Source organism: Lepidochelys olivacea (assembly GCF_965140295.1).
Source record: "Lepidochelys olivacea isolate rLepOli2 genome assembly, chromosome: 2".
In the NCBI taxonomy this organism is placed as follows: Eukaryota; Metazoa; Chordata; order Testudines; family Cheloniidae; genus Lepidochelys; species Lepidochelys olivacea.
The window spans coordinates 211,744,623-211,770,169 of record NC_140412.1 but is presented as its reverse complement, the minus strand read 5'-3'; the positions used below and the strand labels follow the sequence as shown (position 1 = coordinate 211,770,169).

The 25,547-nt window shown below is 42.3% G+C and overlaps 1 protein-coding gene across 3 annotated transcripts in view; it reads left to right on the top strand.

Moving 5' to 3' along the window:
* Positions 1-8,769: 8,769 nt before the first annotated feature.
* The window catches only part of SP4 (Sp4 transcription factor), a 47,854-nt gene continuing 31,076 nt past the window's right edge, over positions 8,770-25,547 (top strand). Inside the window, exons 1-3 of one of the 3 annotated variants that reach the window (XM_084621011.1) lie at positions 8,770-8,871; positions 9,957-10,051; positions 10,502-12,065. In XM_084621011.1, coding sequence (XP_084477137.1) covers positions 9,977-10,051; positions 10,502-12,065 — 1,639 coding nt within the window. In that variant the 5' untranslated portion in view covers positions 8,770-8,871; positions 9,957-9,976. Of the gene's footprint in view, positions 8,872-9,178; positions 9,383-9,577; positions 9,853-9,956; positions 10,052-10,501; positions 12,066-25,547 lie in introns of those variants that run through there. The other 2 variants (XM_084621009.1, XM_084621010.1) reach the window with 2 other exon arrangements.

Sequence of the window (25,547 nt, the reverse complement as noted above, 5' to 3'; positions counted from 1 at the left end):
CTGTTCATGGCCATGCTCTTTTTTCCAAGCAAAAGAGCTCTCTTATTTCTTAGCAACAACATCTTATAACATCACATAATTCCAGGTAGTATCAGAAAGCAATTTCCTTTTCTCTCACACACAATAACTAAGACTTGAAAAACAGAGAAGAATTTTATGATTTATAATTTGATTTTTAACACTATGTGGGTGAATTATAGCAATCTGCATGAAGTTCTTTAAACCAGAAAGCACTTCTCATACCTCTACCATAACTCAATCACACACACACACACACACACACACACACACACACACAAAGGTGGGGGGAGGAGATATGACCAGTATAAAATGACATAGTCATTTTCTTGACTGGTTTTTTCGCAGCTTTTCCTTGAATCTCTTCTTTGGGGGTTTTTTTTTAAGTGATCACTGAAACCTGCCACAAGACATAACACTCAACAGGAGAAACGTAATACAAAACAAAAACAAAAATAAATAGGAGCTTTTCACAGAGGTTTAATTTTCACTACAAAGATCAGTTAAGTTTAAAATGTTCTAACTACTAGGTGTTTTTAAAGCATGGGGCCCCATCCATGAGGACAGAGGTATTTCCTAACTTGTCCTTCTTGGATGCCTTCCATTTATCTTCCATCTAAAGATAGAAAATGGCTCCTTCAGTTCTACTCTGTGGAATAGATGGCAAGAGGTCTCAAAAAGAGTGGATTAAATTTTCTGTCAATTCTTAATTTTTGAAATGGCATGTACATTTTTGAGTTAAATTTGCAGCATATTTATATCTGAATGTCTTTCATTTCTGCTATAAACTTTTTGAGATAGGGTAACTAGAACTGAACATGCTATTCCAGTTGAGGGTGTACCATTCATTTATATAAATAGCATCACATTTTTGATATTTTTCTCCATCCCATTCCTTATGCACTCAAACATTTTGTTTACTTTTGTGTCTGCCATTGTACACTGATCAAATGTTTTAATTGGGCTCTCCACAGTCACATCTAGCATCCTTAATTTTGGCACTTTCTAACTTTTGAATCCTTGACTTTGAAACCTTAATGGTACTTTAAGTTTCTGTAACTAATTAATAAGTATACAAAATTCAGTAACACCAGTTGTAGTATGGATTATTGGGATGGATCATTATAACATTCATAAACCAGTGTTCTCCGACTGGTTTATGAATGTTATAATTCTTGACATCTGATTTGTGTCCATTTATTCTTTCTACGTAAATGGACACAACAATAAATGGACACAAATCAGAGGTCAAGAACCAGTCGGAGAACACTTCAATCTCTCTGGTCACGCGATCACAGACATGAAAGTTGCGATATTACAACAGAAAAACTTCAGAAACAGACTCCAACGAGAGCCTGCTGAATTGGAATTAATTTGCAAATTGGATACAATTAATTTAGGCTTGAATAGAGACTGGGAGTGGTTGAGTCATTATAAAAAGTAACCTATTTCCCCTTGTTTATTCCTTCCTCCCCCCCCCCCACCCCCTCCGTTCCTCAGACGTTCTTGTTAAACCCTGGATTTGTGCTGGAAATGGCCCACCTTGATTATCATACACATTGTAAGGAGAGATCACTTTAGATAAGCTAGTACCAGCAGGAGAGCGGGGTGGGGGGAGAGAAAACCTTTTGTAGTGATAAACACCCACTTTTTCATGGTCTGTGTGTATAAAAACATCCTCACTATTTTCCACTTTATGCATCCGATGAAGTGAGCTGTAGCTCACAAAAGCTTATGCTCAAATAAATTTGTTAGTCTCTAAGGTGCCACAAGTCCTCCTTTTCTTTTTGCGAATACAGACTAACACGGCTGCTACTCTGAAACCATTCTTTGTTATGACTCTCTTAACTAGTTTCTAATCTTGATAGTCCCTATAATCATGACTACTTACCAGCCTCTTAGCAGAACTTTGTCAGACCCACATAGAATTCTAAAGGGCTGATAAGGCACAGTTTTCTCTCAGATAAGTTGTTCTGCTTTGTCCCTATCCTACCAAGTGAATTTTGATGTCAACTCTATTTTTAAACATTTTAGCAAATTTTCCTGTTCCTGAATTAAGGCTCATTTTTTGTTAGCAGCTCAGCAATTTCATTTGTACATTCCTTCATAACTCTTGGATAAACGCCACCCATTCCTAGTATGCAGTGTTGTTGTAGCCGTGTTGTCCCAGAATTTTAGAAAGACAAGGTGGGTGAGGTAATATCTTTTATTGGACCAACTTCTGTTGGTGAGAGAGAGAAGCTTTCAAGCTTACACAGATCAGAAAAAGAGCTCTGTGTAAGCTTGGAAGCTTGTCTTTCTCACCAAAGAAATTAGTCCAATAAAAGAGATTACCTCATCTATCTATTTATTCCTAGTTATTTATTGCAGTTTAAATTGTCAATTTATTCCACCACCACCTCATTTACTACTTCAAGCACTGGCAGTGCCTTATCTTCGTTATCTGCAACAAGTAGCTCTTGGGTAGGTGTTTTCCTCCTTGTCCTACATGGTGAAGCCTGCAGAGAAGCTAAACAGATTCTTCCTTTGCTTTACTGTCCTTTTATTCCAAGTAGCTTAGTGGATCCCTTGACTCTTGCAGGCTTCTGATTGCATATATAACCAAAGAATGTATTTGTCTTTAGATATTTTCTTTTCAAATTCTATCATAGACTTCCCAGCTTCCATTATATAATTTACCTGACACAGTTTGTCTCTACCTATTGGTATCACTTGGGCTGAATTTTTACTTTTTTACTGATACTTTTTTTACTTGAATAAACTCTTCTTTTCTGCTTGTTTCTTGGTTTTGGAGTACACATGCACCCTGTCATTCTAGCATGGCATGCTTACATATATAGATTCCAATCCGATGCTAAGCATTTTACTTTCTTAATTTTTGTCTTCAGTTTCATTTTTAAAACTGGGATTTTGGTTTTTTTTAAACTTTCTAAAATTAGGATCACTTTACTAATCCTTTATTATCTTATGGTTATTCTTACTTAGTCACTCAGTTGCAATGACTTCTTAAACCAAATCTTGTTTGTTACTTAGGGCTAAGTCTCTTGTGCACCGGCAAAGCCAGATATTCCTAGAAGCAATTCTTTATGGTGTCAGGAACATGCTTCTCCAAACTGTGTCCTGAATAAACATTTGATGGCATGGATTGCACCCTCAGCAAGTTTGCAGATGACTAAACTGGGAAAAGTGGTAGATACGCTGGAGGGTAGGGATAGGATAAGAAGGACCTAGACAAATTAGAAGATTGGGCCAAAAGAAATCTGATGAGATTCAACAAGGACAAGTGCAGAGTCCTGTACTTAGGATGGAAGAATCCCATGCACTGCTACAGACTAGGGACCGAGTGATTAGGCAGCAGTTCTGCAGAAAAGGACCCAGGGGTTACAGTGGACGAGAAGCTGGATATGAGTCAACAGTGTGCTCTTGTTGCCAAGAAGGCTAATGGCATTTTGGGCTGTATAAGTAGGAACATTGCCAGCAGATGGAGGGACGTGATCATTCCCCTCTATTCGGCGTTGGTGAGGCCTTATCTGGAGTAGTGTTCAGTTTTGGGCCCCACACTACAAGAAGGACGTGGAAAAATTGGAAAGAGTCCAGTGGAGGGCAACAAAAATGACTAGCGGGCTGGAGCACATGATTTATGAGGAGAAGATGAGGGAACTGGGATTATTTAGTCTGCAGAAGAGAAGAATGAGGGGGGATTTGATAGCCCCTTTCAACTACCTGAAAGCAGGTTCCAAAGAGGATGGATCTAGGCTGTTCTCAGTGGTAGCCGATGACAGAACAAAGAGGAATGGTCTCAAGTTGCAGTAGGGGAGATTTAGGTTGGATATTAGGAAAAACTTTTTCACTAGGAGGGTGGTGAAGCACTGGAATGGGTTACCTAGGGAGGTGGTGGAACCTCCTTCCTTTGAGGTTTTCAAGGTCAGGCTTGACAAAGCCCTGGCTGGGATGATTTAGTTGGGGATTGGTCCTGCTTTGAGCAGGGGGTTGGACTAGATGACCTCCTGAGGTCCCTTCCAACCCTGATATTCTATGATCAATTAAATCTGAGTAGTTGAAATTACATATTTATTATTGTTTTACTAGTTTTTGTGTCCTCTTTGATTATTTTTAATATTGTACATCCTCTATCACTATCCTTATCCAGAGGCCACTACTAAATTGCCATTCTTATGAATTGGAATTTGTATCCAGATAGAGTACCTGGCATCTACCTCTCCAATCAGAAATTTTATTTCAAAAGAGTCTGAGATTACAATTGACATTTTGTTTCTTTGTCTTTTTACTAAAGCTTGGGGGTGCAAATTCTATCTTGAGTCCTCCTCCAACATCTGCGATATTTGGGGACTTGACACTTCCAGGAGGTACCCCTCATTTTCCTCCAGTAAAGACCACTATAACTACTGAGAGCTCATTCAGTATCTCCCCCTGTTACTCACTGCTGCGTTTTTCTCAGCTCTCAGTCTCCAAGTGCAGCCTGTGCTTCTGGGAACTGGTAGGAGAGGAGTTAATCACTGTAGGTTCAGCTTTCTTCCACCTCCCATCCTCTTGGTTTAAGGGGCGAGGGTCCAGATTTTTAAATGTGTTATGGCTTTGGCTAACCTTATTGAAGTTGGTGGGCGTAACAATGGCCTTTCTTTCAGGATAAGTGTAAAAAGTATGTGTGTGTGTGTGTGTGTTTGTGTGTGTGTAAAAGCCAAAACAAGCACTGGGAGCATGGAGCATGGCCTAAGAAAGCCTAGAGGGAGAAATTTTTGGTTTGCGTGCTAGCTGAAAGTGGCTTGGAATTTTGGGCAAAGGACATGTCTGCTGTTGTTTGATTCCTACTGTGTTCAGGGAAACAGGATGTTAGGCTCCTAAGTCACTTTTGAAAATGGGACTTAGCCATCTAAGGCCATATCTACACTACACATGCTACTGCAGCACAGCTATGGCACTGCAGCTGTGCCACCAGAGTGCAGTAGTGTAGACACTTCCTACAGTGACTGAAGAAGTTTTTTCCCTTGCTATAGTTAATCCACCTTTTAGAGAGGTGGTATCTAGGTTGACAAAAAAAAAAAATTCCATCATCCTAGCCACGTCTACACAAACGGTTATGTTGGCTTAACTACGGTGCTCAGGAATGTGAATTTTTCACACCCCTGAGTGACATAGTTAAGTCAAGCTAAATTTTAAGTGTAGGCTAGGGCATCATTACTTAGGCCTTGTCTACACTACAAAATTAAGTCGACCTAAGTTAGGTCGACATAGAGCCATCGCAGTAACTACTGCATTTTTTTATGTCCACCCTAGCCCCTTCTGTCGGCAGTGCACTTCCTCACCAAGAGTGCTTCTACTGGCTGAAGTGGGGCATTGTGAAGTACTGACAGCTGGAGCTGCCCCCCTGCTCCGGGGCTGACAGCCTGGAGTGCCTGCCGGGGCTGACCCTGGAGTCCTGCTGCTACCTCCCAGTGAGGGCCTGTGGGAAGGGAAGGAGAACCCAAGCCTGCCAGCCTCCCAGTGAGGGATTTGGGAAGGGAGTTAAGGAGATCCCGAGCCTGGCAGCCTCTCAGTGAGGGACTGGGGGGGAGGAGAGCCCGAGCAGTGGCTGGGTGGGCTTTCCTTCCCCACCCCCATCCCCAGTTCCTCACTGGGAGGCGGCGGCACAGCTCTGGGCTGTCAGCCCCAGTGTCTGGGCTCTGGGCTGTCAGCCCTGTGTATCTGACCGACAACAGGCAATGGTAGTAATGCAGCATCAACACTGACCTAAGCTCTACGCCTCTCGCAGAGGTGGAGCTATTAGATCAACGTAGTGACCAGCTTACATTGGTGGGAGCACCATTGTAATGTAAACATCTATAGAGTTAGGTCAATGTAAACTGCCTTATGTCGACCTAACTCGGTAGTGTAGATCAGGCCTTAGAACTTGCAACGCTGAGCACAGCAACACCTAAATACCTTTATAAATTTGGACTAATGTATCTGTGAGAAGGGTCAGGTTCATGAGTACATGGGCAGACCAGAAGGTGAAAGGAGAGAAAGATAGAAGGAACCTACAAAGACATAAGTGGTAATTTGGGAGCAGCAAAAGCAATTTAAGAGAGAAATGGGGATTTGGATGGAAGAGTCACACTGAGGGCAGAGAGAGATGAGATGAAAGATAGGGAAAAGGAAAAAGTATAAACTGATGGGGAAAAGAGATATTTTAGTAGCCAGCAGAGAAAAACATTAAGAGAAAGAAAACAAAATTGAAAACAAAAACTAGGATAGATAAGAAAGACAGAAGTAGAGATGAAATAACTAAGATTGGACTCAACTAAGGTCAGAAGAGTGGGAACAATTTAAAAAATAAAAGGAACATAGCCCTGGAACTATGGAAGAGAGAACAGTTAAAGGACTGGGCACGAATGAAAACTGGGATGGGTATTTTGTTTTCTCTGTCCCCATTCTTTATTGTACAATTTCCCATGTTTTCTTTAATTTCTTCCAGTAGCAATTAGTGTGGCTGTCTATAACTTCTGTGTCAAGAAATATATGCTACAGGGGTTGATCGAACTCCCGTTTAAATAAAAAATCACAATGAGTTCAGTGGGAATTGGACCCACCTAAAGCTCTTTTTCAGCAGGCAGGGGAAGATTGCACACTGGGTCTTGTAAGGACCATGCTTTTTATCTGAATGGCTAAAGAGACAAGACTCAGAAGACTTGAGGAGGAGCTGGAGAAAGGAGTTGGGTCATGAGGGAAATATGGGATATAGTAAAGGAAGAGGGGTATTAAGTAGTTATGTGAGGGGCCCATTTGGGGCCCACTATAGCATGTATAATAAGTAAATATACAAATAATTATACCTTACTGAAACTACCCTTATTTCAATTCCCACCATCTGTCCATCACTGCCTTCCAATGTCACTCTCCCCTATCACCCAGTTAGGGATAGGGCTGGCAGGGCCTTCAGAATTGAACACTTGGGGCCTGATTTTAAAAAGTATACAGAGAGAGGCCTAGTGGGAATTTCAAAAGTGCTTACACAGGTTAGGTGAAAAAGAGGGAGGTTTTTCATTATAATTCCTGCCCCTGCAGCCTAGCCTTTATGCAACCTTTGTCTGTTTGTTAGTCAACAGTTCTAACTCCAAGGTTTGGAACAGGACCTTGAAATCCAGCAGGGGAGGACAGTTCTTGGGGCAATGATGTCATGTGCTTTTCCCATGAAAATCCACCCAGATTTGGCTGAGTTATAAAATGTGGAATATTGCTATTTGCACATGTGAATTAGCAATTATTCAGCATTTGCAGTTTCATTTTCTGAACATTCTAGCTGCACCACACAGGCTCCTCAGTGCTGCTGGAAAAACCTAGAAGTGGCTGGGCAATTTTAAAATGGGGTTTGTGTCCTTTTTTTATTCTTTATGATGCTTAAAGAAAGCCTACAAGATGTTTCTTTTTGCTGTGTTTTTCACTTCAGAAACCTCATTAGTGGCAAGCCTGGTTTTCCTTTTTTCTAGAAGACTTGTTGGAGGCCTCAGATGGGTATTAGTAGCTTTCTCACACCTTAATGGAGAGGTAAGTTTGATAGATATTTATCAAATAAGATATTTCTCAAAAATACTTAGGTTTTGATATTAAATAGATGTTAATAACTGGTGTCTTAAACTTCAGTCTGACTATTCCCAATCTTCAGCCTCTTCTGGTGTCATAATTTCACAGCTCCTCTTTTGTTTGGAGTAGATAGTGTTGTCAAGGTCTGAACTTGTAATGAAAATGAGCAGATTTACAAAAACAGAAAAAAGGGTTTCCTGTCTTCTTTATACATTACAACATTTTAAAAAAGGGACACAAGCCTCTTGTATGAGAAATGCATAAGGACAATAGCCCCTTGAGCATGGACGTGCCCTATCTTAAATCAGCAGTATAGGTTGCAACAGGCCATTAATAACGCGGGTGTGGCTTGTCAAGTGCTTTGAGATGCCTGGCACGGAGGCTGCGGTTACTCAGACATAAGACTATAGGGCAGCGGTTCCCCACTTGGTAGCTGGTTTGCAGCCAAGTAATGAGGAAGGATGCGCGACGGTTTCAACTGCTCATCCAACCTGGAGCTGCTCAGGCCCAAGGCTGGCTCTTAAAGCCTCGCCCAGTGGGCACCGCAGGGGATTGAATGGCATCTCCTTGGAAACCCTGAGGACTGGAGCTCCTCCGCTTCGACCCGCCTGGAAACCCTCAACCTTCCCGCGGGGAGCTCTGACGCAACCCAGCTGCGGGACGCTGCCCACCCTCATCCCTCAGCGCCTGCGCAGAACGGAAACTACACATCCCGGCATGCTCCTCGCTGTACCTGGGCCAATCAGCAAGGAGAACCCATTTCCCTCCCCACCCCGCCGCCGTGGGCGGGAAATACCCACGCGGGGTGGGAAAAGGCACCTCAGTTTGCCCCGGCAAAGGGCTGCCGGCTGGTGCCAGGGCGCAGAGCGGGGGCGCCGGGAAGCCTGTAGTGTCTCGGCAGCTGGGCCCACAGAGGGATGAGGAGTGGCCTCAGAGAGACCGATACAGGGGGCAGCGGGTCCCTCACAGAGCTGGGGGTGGGCTGAGCCCGGGGTGACTGAAGGGCAGATGGGGAAGAGCCGCGTCGGGACTTGGCGGTTACAGCCCAGCGCGCTGTCAGTCAGGGGGCGTGAGGTCCTTGGCTGCCGTTTGGTTGGCTCAAGCCGCGCGAGCCCGCCCACGTGCTCCTTTTCTTGTTCGCGCGCGCTGTCAATCAGTGTTCTGGCGGCTGGAGACGGAGGCGCTTTGCCGCTCACCACCCCCGGCTTGGCTCCTCCCCTTCCCTGCCTCGCTTCGCGCTGTCAGGCAGCTCGGGGAGCCCTACTGCAGGCGAAGGTTCGCTCAGCTCGCCTACTCCGCAGCCCGCGCCGCCTTGGCCCCACCCTCTCCCTCCCGGCGCGAGGGCCCCCTGACTTGGCTTGTTCTGAGCTTGGGTCGCGCGGAGCTCGGCTCGTTAGCTGTCTCGCGCCGCCCGAGCCTAGCCCCGCCCATTTACGAGGAGCCCAGCTCCGTCGGAGAGGAGCGGCCGAGTCGGCTGCTGGGCTCGGTTTCCTGCTCAGTGGGCGTCAGTTGGGCCTCTCTGGGCCCCGCCCCTCCTTCCCCCTCGGCTGGCTCTGAGCTGTCAATCAGGCGCCGGGCTCAGGGGCAGGCGGCGGCGGCGGGCGGAGAGAGGCAGCTACGCCACAGCCCAGCGGCGGCCATTCGTGGAAAAATAGGCCGTCCCGCTCCTCCCAGCTCCGGCTGCGACCGGCCTTCTCCCCGCTACCCCCACCCCACCCTCCGCCTCCTCCGCCTCCTCCTCCCCCCCAGAGCGGCGCCTCAGCGGGGCATTAATGCGGGATGAGCGGTATGTAACCCCCTCCCTCCTTCAGCCCGCTCCATCTCCATCCCTCATCCCCCTTTCTTCTCTGCTCTCCCCTCCATGCCCCTCTATCCCGCCCTCTTTCAGTCCTCCTCTGGCCCTCCTTCTTCCCCCCTTTCTTCTCTTCCTACCCTGCCCACTCCGCTCTCCGTCCCTCCTCTTTCCCTCCCTCCTCCATTCCCCTCTTCTCCCCTAACCCTTCCTCCTGGGCACAGCCTTCCCTCCTTCATTCCTCTTTTCCTTCCCTGTACAACCCTCCTCCTGCCTGGCCGTCGATGCTTTAGGGGCAGGAGGAGGGTTGTGGGTGGGTTTTCCCCCCTGCTGTCTGGGAGAGGAAATCAAACCTCCCCTTTCTGGGTGTTAACTCTCCAGCCCCCATGGGTTGGGTTTCAAACCACGTTTTTTGGGACGGGCTCTTTTGTCATAATGATTTGGATTATGGTTTTCACAGAGAGGTAAAATCGAAGGGATTGGGTACCAAAGAGGAGGTGCCAATAGGTTTTCCTTTTGTATAAAGAAAGGTGAATAATTAACCTGTTATGCTTCATGTTTTTTGCAGATCAAAAGAAGGAGGAAGTTATGCCCACAGAGGGAGAGAAATCTCCTGAGGCAGAGAACAACAATAATAAAAAAAATAAAACTGGAGGCTCACAGGTAACTCATGCACACAAAATGGGAATTGCACACCTCTTAGCGTTTAAAACGAAATGTGCAGTTAACTGAATTTCCCATTCAAGGCGTCTTTCTTTTGGGTGGGTGAAACATGAAGGGTAATCTTGACTGCCTGGACATGTTTTCTGGGTGGATTATACTTTAAACTGATAAACTGCTTGCTGTGTATTGAAGAATTTTGTAAAAAGGACTGGATTGAGGAAGAAACACTTCGGCAGTAGTTTTATTTATTGGTGATAAAGGGCCTTATTTTTCAAGCATATATGAGGATCTGAGAATGTACTTCCTCATTCAGTACTGTATGATCTCTCTGTGTACTAAAACGTCTTAAGCATTTTTGTGTTTCCTGAATAAACTTTGATAGTTGAACTGTCAGAAATAACTCTCACCCACTCTTCTAAATTTGCTGCTGTTTTCTCTCTTTATGGGTAGGATTCTCAACCTTCACCTCTGGCTTTGCTGGCAGCCACTTGCAGCAAAATTGGGACTCCTGGTGAGAATCAATCAACTGGACAACAGCAGATTATTATAGATCCAAGCCAAGGTTTGGTGCAGCTTCAAAATCAACCACAACAGTTAGAATTAGTAACAACTCAGCTTGCTGGAAATGCAAATGCATGGCAGCTTGTTGCTGCTGCTCCTCCTGCTTCAAAAGAAAACAATGTTGCTCAACAAGGATCTTCTGTTGCATCAAGCACAGCAAGTCCTTCCGGCAGCAACAATGGGAATACATCTCCTTCAAAAACTAAATCAGGCAATTCTTCTGCTACTAACCCTGGACAGTTTCAAGTAGTACAAGTACAGAATCCAAGTGGTAGTGTCCAATACCAAGTGATCCCACAGATTCAGACAACGGAAGGTCAGCAAATTCAAATCAATCCTGCCAATGCTACAGCTCTACAAGATTTACAGGGTCAAATTCAGCTCATCCCTGCAGGGAATAATCAAGCTATCCTCACAACTGCAAATAGGACCACTTCGGGGAATATTATTGCTCAGAACCTGGGAAATCAGACAGTTCCAGTCCAAATTAGGCCTGGTGTTTCAATACCACTGCAACTGCAGACTATTCCAGGTACTCAGGCTCAGGTTGTAACAACCTTGCCTATAAACATTGGAGGAGTAACTCTAGCATTGCCTGTGATAAACAATGTGGCAACAGGAGGTGGTTCTGGACAGGTTGGCCAGACTGCTGATAGTGGAGTTTCCAATGGGAATCAGGTAGTATCCACGCCTGTCACCACTGCTTCTGTTAGTACTATGCCAGAATCCCCTTCCTCTTCTTCCATTTGTACAACCACTGCCTCAACAACTCTGACTAGCAGTGACACTTTAGTAACCTCAGCAGAGGCAGGCCAGTATGCAAGCACAGCAGGCAGCAGTTCAGAGCATACTCCTGAAGAACCTCAAACTGCCGCCACAGAATCAGAAGCTCAGAGCTCCAGTCAGCTTCAGCCTAATGGACTACAAAATGTGCAGGATCAGTCAAGTTCACTTCAACAGGTGCAAATTGTAGGTCAGCCTATTCTACAGCAAATACAGATCCAACAGCCGCAACAGCAGATTATTCAAGCCATTTCTCCACAGTCGTTTCAGCTCCAGTCAGGGCAAACTATTCAGACCATCCAACAACAGCCTTTGCAAAATGTTCAGCTGCAAGCAGTGAGTCCAACTCAGGTACTCATCAGGGCTCCAACTTTAACACCATCAGGGCAGATCAGTTGGCAAACTGTGCAGGTTCAGAATCTTCAAAGCCTTTCAAATTTGCAAGTTCAGAATGCTGGGTTACCCCAGCAACTAACCATCACCCCAGTGTCTTCAAGTGGGGGCGCAACTATTGCCCAGATTGCACCAATGGCTGTTGCTGGTACCCCAATCACACTGAATGCTGCCCAGCTTGCTTCAGTGCCTAACCTCCAAACAGTAAGTGTTGCCAGCCTCAGTGCAGCAGGTGTTCAAGTTCAAGGAGTTCCAGTTACCATTACCAGTGTTGCAGGTAAGTGTTCTATCTCACGTATTTTCTTATATTTAGTAGTGCTGGGCATTGAGCGTGTTTTTGCTTATATTTCTGGGTTTAACATTGTAAGAAAATAAACTAACATTTTAAAAGTGATTTTTTTTAAATGATATGGAGATAGATAGGTCGGGACCCCTCAGGGTCATGAGGTTATTACCTGGGGGGTTGCGAGCTCTCAGGCAACACCCCAAGCCCTGCTTTGCCTCCAGCATTTATAATGGTGTTTAAATATATAAAAAAGTGTTTTTAATTTATACAGGGGGTCACACTCAGAGGCTTGTTGTGTGAAAGGGGTCACCAGTACAAATGTTTGAGAACCACTGAGATAGATGTATCCAGATCTCCCATCTGAGGCCTTTTCTAAATATGGAACTTGATTTCAATTGATTATCTATCATTTTGAAATTATATTTGAGAAAGCGTTGTTTAGAACATGTATGACAGAAAAAAGGACCATTTACTCTCAGTTTACCAAAGGTATGCTTTTTAGGGTTCTTTGTTGTCTGAGACTCTAGTAGTAAAACTTTATATAGTTATCCAAATTTTCTGCAACATTAAATTTTTGGAGAACTTTCAACTCTCTTGATCTAATGCTGGTAATTTCTAGTCTCGATGATGTAGGTGAAGATGGAGATAGCAAGTGAATTTAGATAATCTTGTGGCTAGTACTCACTTCAGTTGATTATAGAATTGCTTATCATTATGTAATTTCTGCACTGATCCCTTTACAGTCAGGGTTTCACAAATATATTATATGGCTGTAGAATGAGTAAAATGCTCTGAATTTGTACATATAGAACAGTGATTCTCAATGTGCAGGTTGCTTGCAGCCCAATCAGCACACAGCTGTGGCCCATGTGATATCTTCTGGGCCATACAGGTAGTATATATGTTGTGCGGATGTGGCCCACATAACACACAGAGAGCTGCATATGTGGCCCACAACGGTAAATAGGTTGAGAACTACTGATATAGAGCATAATTCCCATAGTCTGTTTAAAAATTACTCTTAGCTGTGGTTCAGTGTTTAGTATTGGAAGTCTTAATTTACATTGTAATATACTTGTCTGATTGCTCTTCTGGTAGGCTAGGAAGAACTGTTTTTTAAATACCTAAATGCCTGATAAGAATTTTTTCATAAATATTCTGAAAGTGAATTCTGCAGGGTCTCTGCAGTTCCACAGTCGGGGGGAGGGGGAGACAGGTTGGTAGGGGCGTGTGTGTGTCTGTGCATGAGAAATATATAAAATTTTAAAGTTAATTTTCATATGTAAAGTTTTAGGAAAATATTTCACTTTTTTTTATTACTTTTTAATTGACACAATTTAGAGATTCTTCCCAATTTAGTAGTAAGGAATAGAAAAATCTCCAGTGTGTAGACTTATAATCAAATTACCACTAGAAAAGGTTTGCTAGTATAGATATACCTAGTGAAGATGCAGCTTCTGCCAGCAAAAAATGTTTTTGCCAGAATACTTTATACACGTTTCTTGAGCAAAATAAACTGTTCTGGCAAAAGCACTCTTTTTGTCAGTGAACTGCATCTGCACTAGAGGTTTTGCCAGTATTAAAAATATATATATTTTAGACACTTCATCTGACTTTATTATACTGTCAGAAGTTTCTAGTGTAGATCTAGCTTTACTGTTGTACAGGTATGCATATGCTAAGCAGGACGTTTCATGTTAAATGAATTAAAACTGTTGTAGCTGTAGGCCTGAGGATTCGTCACTTTTTTTCAGGGGGGATTAGCCATCATTTCTAACTTCTCATAAGCAGACCTGAAAGCTAGTGTAGTTTTGTATCTCCTGTGGTACTTTCTTTGTTTTTTTTTTTTTTCATGGTTTTAACTGTCAAGAACTAGTTTGTAATGATGCCATCATATCTCTGTATTTTCATTTTCCTCTGCAATATGGAGTTCAGGTCACTTGCTGGGATTATCTGGGTACAGGTCACTTAACCAGTTCCCTTCCACTGTAGGGTCCTTGGGCATTGGTGCACCTCTGTCACTTCTAGTCTCTATCTGTGGCATGTAATAGTGTGGTTTCCTATGGACTCTAACACTTTGGTCTGATTTCAGCTGCTGGATTTAATGTGCAGGTGCAGGGTGGTGGTTGTAGCCTGTAATATATACGGGAGGTCAGACTAGATGATCTGATGGTTCCTTCTGACCTTAAACTCTGACACCGTGTGCTGCTATTAATACTCCTGGGTTATTTGAAAAAACAGTAAGTTTCAGTGGTGTCTCATCTCTAATCAACATTACAATCTTGACCTTTGGCTGCTCTGGTTCAAACAAATAATATTGCACTCTGGGAATGGATTACATAGTTCTGCTGTAGTGCTAGCTGGCCCGTTTGGATTGGAAAATTGTCTTGGACGGGGGATTTTGCATATAGTCAAAAGAACTCGTTAACATGGAACTCTTACTGGGAAGACTGCTTGGGGAAGCAATATAGGAAACAACAAATTTTCTGTTTCCTGTATGCTGTTTAGGCCTCAACTGTGTACTAGGCATAAGTGGGAATTTGACTGAAAGGATAATATTGAGTTTTTTGACCATGCTGCTGTTCACACAGTTTACCAGCCTAGGTTATGATGTCTTCTCTTGGAAAGAGGCAGAGGGAGCAAGACATAAGGTGGGGGGAGAGAAGTCAAATGGCAGTTGTATGGTACTAGGGAGGCTTCACAGTAGATGAAGGTTCTTGCCTCTTGTCCCTTCCTCCGAAAACATTGTTCACATACGGAGCACACTTGCTGAGTGTTCTTGTGAATGAGGTTAGGTGAATATTGATTAAATATCTCTTAAATATACCTACATCTTTCCTTGAAATATTTCTCCATTAATATGAATATTGTGGAATAGAGAAGAGGAATAAAAATTAACTGAATTTTACTTGTGGCTGTCGCTAGTGAAAAGCCTTAGTTAATAGTTTAAATTACTGTTCATTAGGAGACTCCATAGACTGCTAATTCACTATGATCTGATGTCACATGTAGAAATTAGGTTGGAGTTTTGTGACTTAATGGAGATTCTACCACCATTTATAAACTTGTTTTAAAAAAGATACTGCTTTTTGCTAGAAATGTTCTCACGTGCATAATAGAGGTGAACTACTATAAGCTAATAATTATATTCCATTGTCATAGATCCATAAATACAGATGAAAAGGGGAACTGTCATAATTGTCTTCAGGTAGTGTATTTTTTTTATTTTTTTATTTATTTATTTTTTTGCAAAGTAATGTCCATCAATAAGTTCTGTCTTGCTTTGGCAATTTGTTTCATGTCTCTACTGCAGTGGGGGGGGGTCACACCAGGGGCTCCTTGCATTTCTCCATTTTACCTCCTACCCACAGCTCTGTGTGCCAGACTCACATCCCCCTCTATTTCAGGGATTCCTGTGACTTCCACCTCTCCAAAAATGGAGCTCTCTGTGCCCCTCATTTCCCTTCTCCAACGGTAGGGGCTGTGTGTGGCCCCTTATTCTCCCCTGTGCTGCATGCCAGATTCCCTCAGTCTTTCTCTTATAGGGGTTCTTTGTGGCCTCCCATGTCCATCTCTTCTCCCACGCTAGAGGCTCGGTGTGCCTCTTTCCCCCTCCCCTCTTATGCCAGAGATTATGTACACACTTTCCTCACTCCCATTATTCTTTCTGTCTGGGAGATAGATCATTCAGGGTGTCAACATGTTAAATTCTGTTGGGAGGAAAGACAGAGAGGAGATAGTGGTATTTTGTTGGCAGGCACTAATGAATGCCATCAACCAGTTGTTTGACCTATAGGTAGTTACAAAGGTGCTTGAAACTCTGGCTCTGCTAATCATAAGAGGGGCTCCATGAATCCTCCATGTTTCCCCTTTCTGATTTTTCACTAAAATCAATAGGGTTCTGGCCACTGATGCCTAGAACACTTCCTGAAATTGTGGAATTGAGTGGGTGTGGGCAATCAAAAATTATCACGTTACAAAGGCACAAACAGAAATGCTGTTAAGTTGAATGCCAGGACTTTGCAAGCTTAGTCAATAAAGAAGTAGTAGTGCATAGAGAATTACTTTATTAACCATTTAATATATGTAATGCATACTTCACTAGATAGCAATAGATTATTGTAAAAAGGCTAACTTTTTATTCTTTTGTTAGTCCAGTGTAGTTAGCTGCTATGTAAATTTGTATTAGTTTTATGCTGTTAATTCCACACTCATTTGTAAATGTTTACATCTGTTAATGTCAAATTTACTGGAATTTCAACTTGCATCGTTGAATTCTGACAAGATCGATGCAATTAAGCTTTGTCCAGCATTTATAGTGAAGACCTCTATCATGGCATCCTAGTGTAATAGTTAACCCTCTGCTATTCTAGCAGATAACCTCAGCAAACCCATGGTGTTATCTGCTAGATACAGGTTCTGGCATTTTATGATTGATTTCAGATGTGGAAAGGTCAGATTTACTTTCTGAAAAGTTGCTTTCGCCTAATGCTCAACATGTAGGTCATGAATGGATTGTGGCTTGAAACCTTGAACTTGCTGAGACTGCCTTAAAGCCATGTAGTTCTAGTCATCCAGAATTCCTAAAGACATACAGGGCCTGATCCTGAAGTCAGCGGAAGTTTTGCCTGAACGTGGACTGTAGGATCTGGCTCAGAAATTGGATGCCTCAACTAACATAAGACAAGGAATCATTGCATTCTTCCAATCTGTTGTTAAAAGGATTGGTCTTTACCTGATCAGTTTAGAATCCAAGGCTTGATCTTGTTTTCAGTTCTTAGTAATATGAGGACTGTAAGATTGGGCTTCTAGTCAGAATGTCTTATGTAACTTTCAATACATATCATGTGTGCTAGATCATGCTGTGCTTTGGAATATTTTATTATATGTATTGCAGTAGTGCTTAGTAGCCACATTTGTTATGTTAGTATTAATGTAATAAAATGGTCTCTGGAATACAGACTCTAACTCCACACTTTTTAATGTGGAGAGTCCCCACCCTCTCTCCAGTGAGCACAAAGAACTTGCTAGGTGAGGGCAACAGATCAGCCCTCTGTTGTCCAGAGTCTTAGCGTTAACTAAGGTCTCTATCTGGTAGGATTGTGAAGAAAACCTTTTAAAAAATTACCAGTATTCACTGATATAGCAGTGTCTACATGAGTTTGCAGAGAGCATGATATAATAGCTGTTTGTGAAATGCCCTATTCATTTCAATTGGTGCTAACTCAAATTCTGATTATACTTTAAATGGCAAAATTGTTAATTATTTAATTGCTCATCAAAAATGTAAGAAAGGAAACTTATGAAAATCTACTATATCATCTCATTTCAGGAAAGCTTTTAACAATACATGATAAAGTTGGAGGGACTGTGTTTGGTTTCATTTTTTTGAAGAGGTGGGTGGGAGTTGGATTTGGCGTTCAGGAAATGCTGTTGTAACTTGATGACTGTTCAGAAATACTGTATTTTGCAAAATTTCATGTGATGTTTGCTATTAATTTTTTTCCAAAAAGTTAAGTTGGTAGACAACTTCAATTTCAGCGTTCACGTTATAAAGACCTTTAGTTATTCCACCATTAGCTGTTCTGACACACAGTTTTTGAAGTCTGTGACAAATTACAGGAAAAACTAACTTTTGGGTTTTGGGGAGTTTTTTTAAGTTCTTCTCACATAATGGAGACAATAAAAACCAAATGATTGAACTGAAGTGTTTTGTAATACTTGAATTTCCCCCTCACAGACACTTAAAATATTTAGGAAAACATACACAAGAGGGGTTAAACTAAGTTAAGTTACTAACATGCACTATTAAAGCTTGAAAACTCCACTTGCCTACTTAATTATAGCAAGTAGGAAGCTTTCTTTTTCGCTGCTATCAACTTCTATAAAATCAGGTTTCACACTAAAGAAAAGCTTCTAGTCATTACAGTTACAACATATATAAACTTTGTAACTGAAGCAGTCACCTTCAACATCTGGGGACTGACATATCCAGTACATTGACAGCAATTCTCAACTTTGTCAATATAGATACTTGTGGGCAAAAGCGAAACTAGCAAGGTAGTGGAAAGAGGGAGGAAAAAGTTCATTGCCAAACCCTGGCAGGCAGACTTCAGCCAGAGGAAAACAAATAGTCTTAACTACAGTTTTTGGTAAGATGTTCAGCCCTTTCACGGGGATAAAGCAGTCTGTTTCCCATGTTCTCTTTTCTCATGGACTGGCCTGAGATTCTGTTGCCTTCCAATCTAGAGATGTAATGAAGCCAGGAGAGAACACTTTCTTCTGAGAACCCCAAGCTACATCCCCTTCATTTTTATATACCTGCCTGCACTAGTCTAGGTAAGAATCTTTTCTTTCCAGCTGGCAGACTGAGCCATTTCTACAGGGTAGGTTTTGTGCCTAGTTTCTTTTGAAGGCATAAATCCTTAGCCATTCACTCAGATATGGAAATCTACACTCCATCATGTGTGGGTGGGGAGGAAGGTAATCAGCCAGAAGGTTTTTTTTTGGTTTTTTTTTAGTAGGTTAGGAAAACTGTAAAAGACCCTTGTGGATCTCCCTCTTCTTTTTTTCTCACCCCCCGCCCCCCCATTAATTTATATGGCCTACTAGAATATTTAGGAGATCTTGACACCAAACCATCCTGCTCTTGGAAGCTGTATGTGACAGAAGATTGCTTATATCTCTTGGCTCTGGCAAATAGCTACACTGGTTACTGGTCTTAACAACGAGAACAGCAGGTGTAGTGTCCATAATACGCACCCCCATAAGACTCTTTCAAGATCCAGTAGGCTCAGTAGTCTTTGGCTACGCAGTCTGTTTTATTGTATACAACTGATTTCTCCCCCGGTTTCCCGACGCTGCTCTGGCTTGGTAGCAATGCAGAAACAGTTTAGTTAGGAAAGAAGTTCCAAATTAATCATACAGTCCTAGCTCTGCAAGTACCCTGTCTTAAATAAGGTCTTCACACTGGTCTGTAAACTCCTTGAGACCGAGACATCTTTGACTTGCCTAAAGCACCACACAAACCTATGGTAGTCTCTACATTTAAAATATAACTTGGTCTCACCAGAAAAAAAGTTATGCATAAGTCTTTTGTTTAGCAAGGTAGTCCTGAATGCACAAGGACATTCAGAGATCTGGAACCCCAAAAGGTATCCATAGTTCAAATGGCTTATCAGGTCACCATGTTATGATATATGTCTTTGGTATTTTTGGTTTGAGACCCTGTACCTTTCTATTTTCTTAGCGATTAAAATCCCCCCCCCCCCCACCTCTTCTGAAAGTGCTGTCTCAGAAACAGGCTAAACAAATCACCGTAGAGCTACATCTGAACTACTATTTTATTTTGCAAAAAAACCCCTGGAAAATAACCATATTGAAAGGAGATACTTTCTCCTCTGATTAGGGATGGACACTCACCTGTACTTTCCCACTAATTGTTCTGATAACAGGTTATGAACAAGCTCAAAAAAGACAAAAGTTTTCATGGTTGGCATTGGCTGTGAGAAATATGGGTTATTCCCCTTATGGTTTGCTGTGGCTGATTCAGTTTGAGGATTTGCCCCCATCTGATCACACTGAATCAGGGTACCCTACATACCAACTCAGGATCCAATCTGTTTGCATGGCTGCTGAGAAGTTTGGTATTGAGCCCTCCTAAATACTCCAAAAAGGGCATACAAATTTAAGTGGAAAAGATGGGACTTGGAGTAGTTTTACTTTAATCCTAGAGACTTGTGGGTGGTAAGAGCTAGACAAATAATTTATGGTTTTTATTTTTGTTTTGTGTTTTTCCCTCCCCCCCCCCCCAGTAGTTTTAAACAAAAACTCAACTCTGTTTTAAGGTAAAAGCAAATTTGAAAATTCCCCCAAAAAATTCAGCAAATCAAAAATGTCAGTTTCAAAACATTTTGTTTCTTAGTGTTTTTAAAGGTCTAGATTCACAAAGAAGGAAGGATGGTGGTGCCCCCCTTTATAAACTTTAGCCCACTGTTCAGGGTGATTGCCAAGGATGTTTAAGACCTGGGTTTATTTTCCCCCTTTGCCTGATGTGGAGAAGGGATATGAAACTTGGGTTCCCCACATTTCAAGAGAGTGCCCCTAGTGAACTAGGAGATATGCTTTATCTATACTCATTTAGTTAAGCAATTAACTAGTTTAACTTACATTTTTTCAGGTTCTTAATTTTTATATTTTTTACTTTAGAAAATGGTGAGTGATAAGTTTCGTATCTATTAGATAATTGTTTGTGATTTGTGTCAAGCCCGACTTGAACAGAAATTAAATTTCAATTTAAAATGCACAAACAGCTTTTTCAAATTGTTTATTAGTTAAATAAAATTACCTATATGGTAACATTTTTTTTAAAATGTAAGTGCAAAATGTGTTTTGACAAACTGATTTAATAAAGAAACTGTTTCTGGTCACTATGGTCTTTAAGATTTTAGAACTAGCAGATATCATTTTCTCTCACCTTGTTTTTATTCATAGATTACTCCCGAGAAAATTATGTGCCCCCCCAAAAAAAAAATTCTGTACACAATATTTTAAAATTCTGCATATTTTATTTGTCAATAATAAATGTGGAGGCTCCAGCATGGCAGTGGGGAGCACTGGCAACTGGCTGCATGGAGGTGGGAGATCACCCTGAAGCCCGCCCCAGGACACAGACTCAGCGGTGAGGCTACACCTGACCCTGACATAGCTCAAGACCTGGGCCTGCCCTGGAGGTCTATATCCTGGGAAGGTTGTGGGGAGGGCTGCAGGGTTATCTCTCATCTCCGTGCAGCCTGTGCTCCCTACTGCCATGCTAGAGCCTCCACGTTTATTTATTGACAAAATTTGAAGAATTTTAAAATATTGGGCACAGAATTTTTTTGTTTTTGCCAGGTTGTTTCTACATCTCTGTGGCTGTCTTCTCACAATGAAGCAATGAGAAGACAGAGAGAAGAGTGGCATTTCAGCCTTTTTCTGCAAGACCTCATGAAACTTTTTTAACCCTCTAGACCAAACTTTAATATGTTCTTTAGGTACCGGGCTGAATTAGGGACAGCAAGGGAGAAGTCAGTCAGGGAGGGAGCTGGAGGCCTCCTAGCTGAAGGCTGACTCTGCCTGTGCAGCTTGTATATAGATGGACACTGGTGGGGGACAACCTTGAGTACATAAAGATCTGGGTGCTGCACAACCCTGAAGCCTCTCTGAGCCATATTGTGGAGAGGAAGTGGGCCCCAGAAAGAGTGGCGGGTCATGAACCCTGTTATAGTACATAAGGGAAAACTAAATCAAGTTCTGCTTCAGATACAGTATTTTTCTCCCCTTACCCCTTCCAACCACAAACATTGGGCTTAAAAATCTACTTTCAGTGGACCAAGAAATGGGGAGAGAGCCCTATATTCTTCTTTCACAATGTTCTCAAAAATGCTTGAAGCCTTTTAATAATCAGTCTGTCCATATATCAGACATACAAAGCATCCATTGATAAGGCCCTTTCTAAAGGTATGAAAGTATATTCTGCAAGAGGCTCATGTTCGTGGGATAAGAAACAGGGCTTTGACTGTGGAATTCACAATGGTACCATTTTAGATTTGCAATTACTTCAGCAAGCATTGTAAGACTGGCATTCTCTTCTTGGCTGGTGCAGACTTTGTTCCTTTTGGGTGCGCTCTGTGTTAGTTAAGTAAAATTAAAAATACAAAATCTAAATGAATAAATTTTCCAGGATGGAATTTCTTAGATTTTTTGCCTTGTTTGATATCTTGTCCTTATTGCTTGCCATTTTCCATCAGTGAATGTATGGTTTATGCTTGCAACTTTTATTTTTCATATTTGAGAGCATCCATTGGTTTGGACTCACCATTCCTATATACCAATGTTCTTGATTTAAAAATTAAGCTTGTAGAAGTTCTGTTAATACCACAACCTATAGTATTTAGATATTCATTAATATTCTCTACATAGTTTTAGGTTCAGATTTTGAAACCTTCTCTGGCAAAGGGATCGTGAACTCTGGTGTGCCGGAGCCTAAAGTGACTCCATTATAATGGATGGCTCATGTCTAACTGTAAGCAATAGCCAAACAAGTGCATGATCTCTGCTATGAGAAATAAAAATGATAGTTAAGAAAATAAATTTTGTCCTTATCTTAAAAACAGCGAGGACTAGAAACTTCAAATGTGGTCTGGTGTGAAATAGTGCCGGCTGTCTTTTTCAAGAAAAGTAGGTGTATGTTTGGCAATTCCTGATTTTCCTTGAATGACTTCCCAAATGTTACATTAACTCGTTGGCACTCCCTGTTCACTAAATAATTAGAGACCATGGTGGTTTATATTAGAAATCATAAATGCAAGCCCTTTTCCTGGAGGGAATAGTCTTCAAAATGTAAATGGATTGCTGAGTGTGTCACTATGATTCCTAAGCTTAAAGAAAAATTTCAGAGTGCTGCTCCTTTCCTCATACAATCCAGGCGCTTTTGTCAGTGATGCTAACCTCCTCTGCTTCTGTCAGCTATAGCTTTGAATTACTTTCAAAGTTGTTAATTAGTAATTAACTCCTGGTGGGCAGCAGCATCTCCTTCCCTTCTTGCAGAATGGGTACATAAACATACTTTCAAGTTGTTCTTGATTTTGGTGGCTACAGCAACAGCGATACCCAGAGGAAAAACTGTGTGTCCCTTCTCTAGTACCAGTGCACTTACCTCCAACTCTCCTCTAGGAAAAAGAAAAGGAGTACTTGTGGCACCTTAGAGACTAACCAATTTATTAGAGCATAAGCTTTCGTGAGCTACAGCTCACTTCCTCAGATGCATATCGTGGAAACTGCAGCAGGCTTTATATATACACAGAGAATATGAAACAATACCTCCTCCCACCCCACTGTCCTGCTGGTAATAGCTTATCTAAAGTGATTATCAGGTGGGCCATTTCCAGCACAAATCCAGGTTTTCTCACCCTCCAACCCCCCACACAAATTCACTCTCCTGCTGGTGATAGCCCATCCAAAGTGACAACTCTTTACACAATGTGCATGACAATCAAGTTGGGCTATTTCCTGCACAAATCCAGGTTTTCTCACATCCCCCCCCCCACCCCCATACACACACAAACTCACTCTCCTGCTGGTAATAGCTCATCCAAACTGACCACTCTTCAAGTTTAAATCCAAGTTAAACCAGAACATCTGGGGGGGGGGGGGTAGGGAAAAACAAGAGGAAACAGGCTACCTTGCATAATGACTTAGCCACTCCCAGTCTCTATTTAAGCCTAAATTAATAGTATCCAATTTGCAAATGAATTCCAATTCAGCAGTTTCTCGCTGGAATTCATTTGCAAATTGGATACTATTAATTTAGGCTTAAATAGAGACTGGGAGTGGCTAAGTCATTATGCAAGGTAGCCTGTTTCCTCTTGTTTTTCCCTACCCCCCCCCCAGATGTTCTGGTTTAACTTGGATTTAAACTTGAAGAGTGGTCAGTTTGGATGAGCTATTACCAGCAGGAGAGTGAGTTTGTGTGTGTATGGGGGTGGGGGGGGGATGTGAGAAAACCTGGATTTGTGCAGGAAATAGCCCAACTTGATTGTCATGCACATTGTGTAAAGAGTTGTCACTTTGGATGGGCTATCACCAGCAGGAGAGTGAATTTGTGTGTGTGGGGGGGGGGTGGAGGGTGAGAAAACCTGGATTTGTGCTGGAAATGGCCCACCTGATGATCACTTTAGATAAGCTATTACCAGCAGGACAGTGGGGTGGGAGGAGGTATTGTTTCATATTCTCTGTGTATATATAAAGCCTGCTGCAGTTTCCACGATATGCATCTGAGGAAGTGAGCTGTAGCTCACGAAAGCTTATGCTCTAATAAATTGGTTAGTCTCTAAGGTGCCACAAGTCCTCCTTTTCTTTTTGCGAATACAGACTAACACGGCTGTTACTCTGAAACCTCTCCTCTAGGAGGTCTTGCTGAGTGGAGATACCATCTCCTAATACTTTTGAATGCTGATGAAATTATCCTTACCATGTGTTACATTTAATTTTGAAAGAGCATGCTTGGGTACTACTAAACACTATAGAAAGATCTGTTACAAACAGCTACTCTTTCCCCTCCACCCCAAAAAAATCTGCTTGCTCAAGTCTCTAAGAAAACAAGCCTCACACTTTTTCAGCAGCTTTTTTGTCTCAATGGGTTTCCCTCAGATTTCTGATGCAGTCTCCTGCTGTACCCTGAGGGCTGTGCTTGATCATGGAACCGGAACCCAGGACATCTGCAATACCCATTATACAACACTGCTTCGTTTTTCTTTAAATATCTGAGTAAGAACTCTTGGGCTTGGCAGGTTTAGAGGGAAAAGGAGTGGTAGATATTGCACTTAGGGGGGGATGTGGGACTCCTCAATGCATCACAAGTGTCATGGAAGTCACTAACCAGGAAGACCAAAGGACAGGCCATGCAGGTCTTGAAATCCTGGATCTTGGGCATATTAATAACCCAAACATTGTGGGTTAGAGGGGGCGGGGAAGCAAAGAGGGGAAACACCTAGACTTTTGCTACCATTATTTAACTAAAAAAACTAAAACTAGCTGGAAAAGAAAGCTATTTATAGAAAAAACTGGAATTTGAAACAGCAACGCTAGCACAGCTGCGTACAATGACAAGTTGAGTCTTGGACCAAGGCACTGGAGAGATAGTAGGTCTGTGCTACCCTTCATGCCCTTGGTTTGTAGCATGATGAAATGAATGGCTCAGGCATGGACCAACGGATGCTGCTAATTTTAAATCTTCAGGTCTTAGGTGTATGGAATGCAGCTACACCTTGAGTGGAATATGCATAGGAACCATCACCATAGATGTTTTGTATACATCAATCCCATGCTGAGCTCATGCACCCCATGTAAAGATCAGAATCTTTTAACAGGTGGCTGTCACAGCCACTCATGCACCCTACAATAGCGTTGCCCTCCCCAGCCCCGCCTGGCATAAAGGGTGGAGCACCTCCAAGAGTGGTCATATTGTTCCTTCACCGCCTGGAATCCTGGTCAAAAGAATCTAAGGAGGGTGGGCCATGAGATCCACGTGTATAAAATATCTTGAAGAATCGGTTACTGTAAGATAAGAAACTGTTCTTTGACTATCTGTACACACATGGATCTCGCTCTCAATAATTAGCCAGCAGTTAACTCCTCCAGGAGATGGGAGCTAGGAGCTCATCTAAACAATAATTGCTGACATGCCTGATCAAACTGAGCATCAGAACTGGAGGCTGACAAGGATGAATAGTGGTTGATGAATGTTTGAACAGAGCTCTGTTCAAGCTGAAAGCTGTAGAGCAGCTATGGGAATGCTACTAAGACATGCTGCCCAGGTCACCTGTGGCAGTGTGGAATGAAATTTAATGAGAGGTGGAAGAGTCAACTTACAGATATCATAGGCTGTTTTAATACAGTCTGTGATTCATTTTGAAAGTCTTTGTACTGAAATAG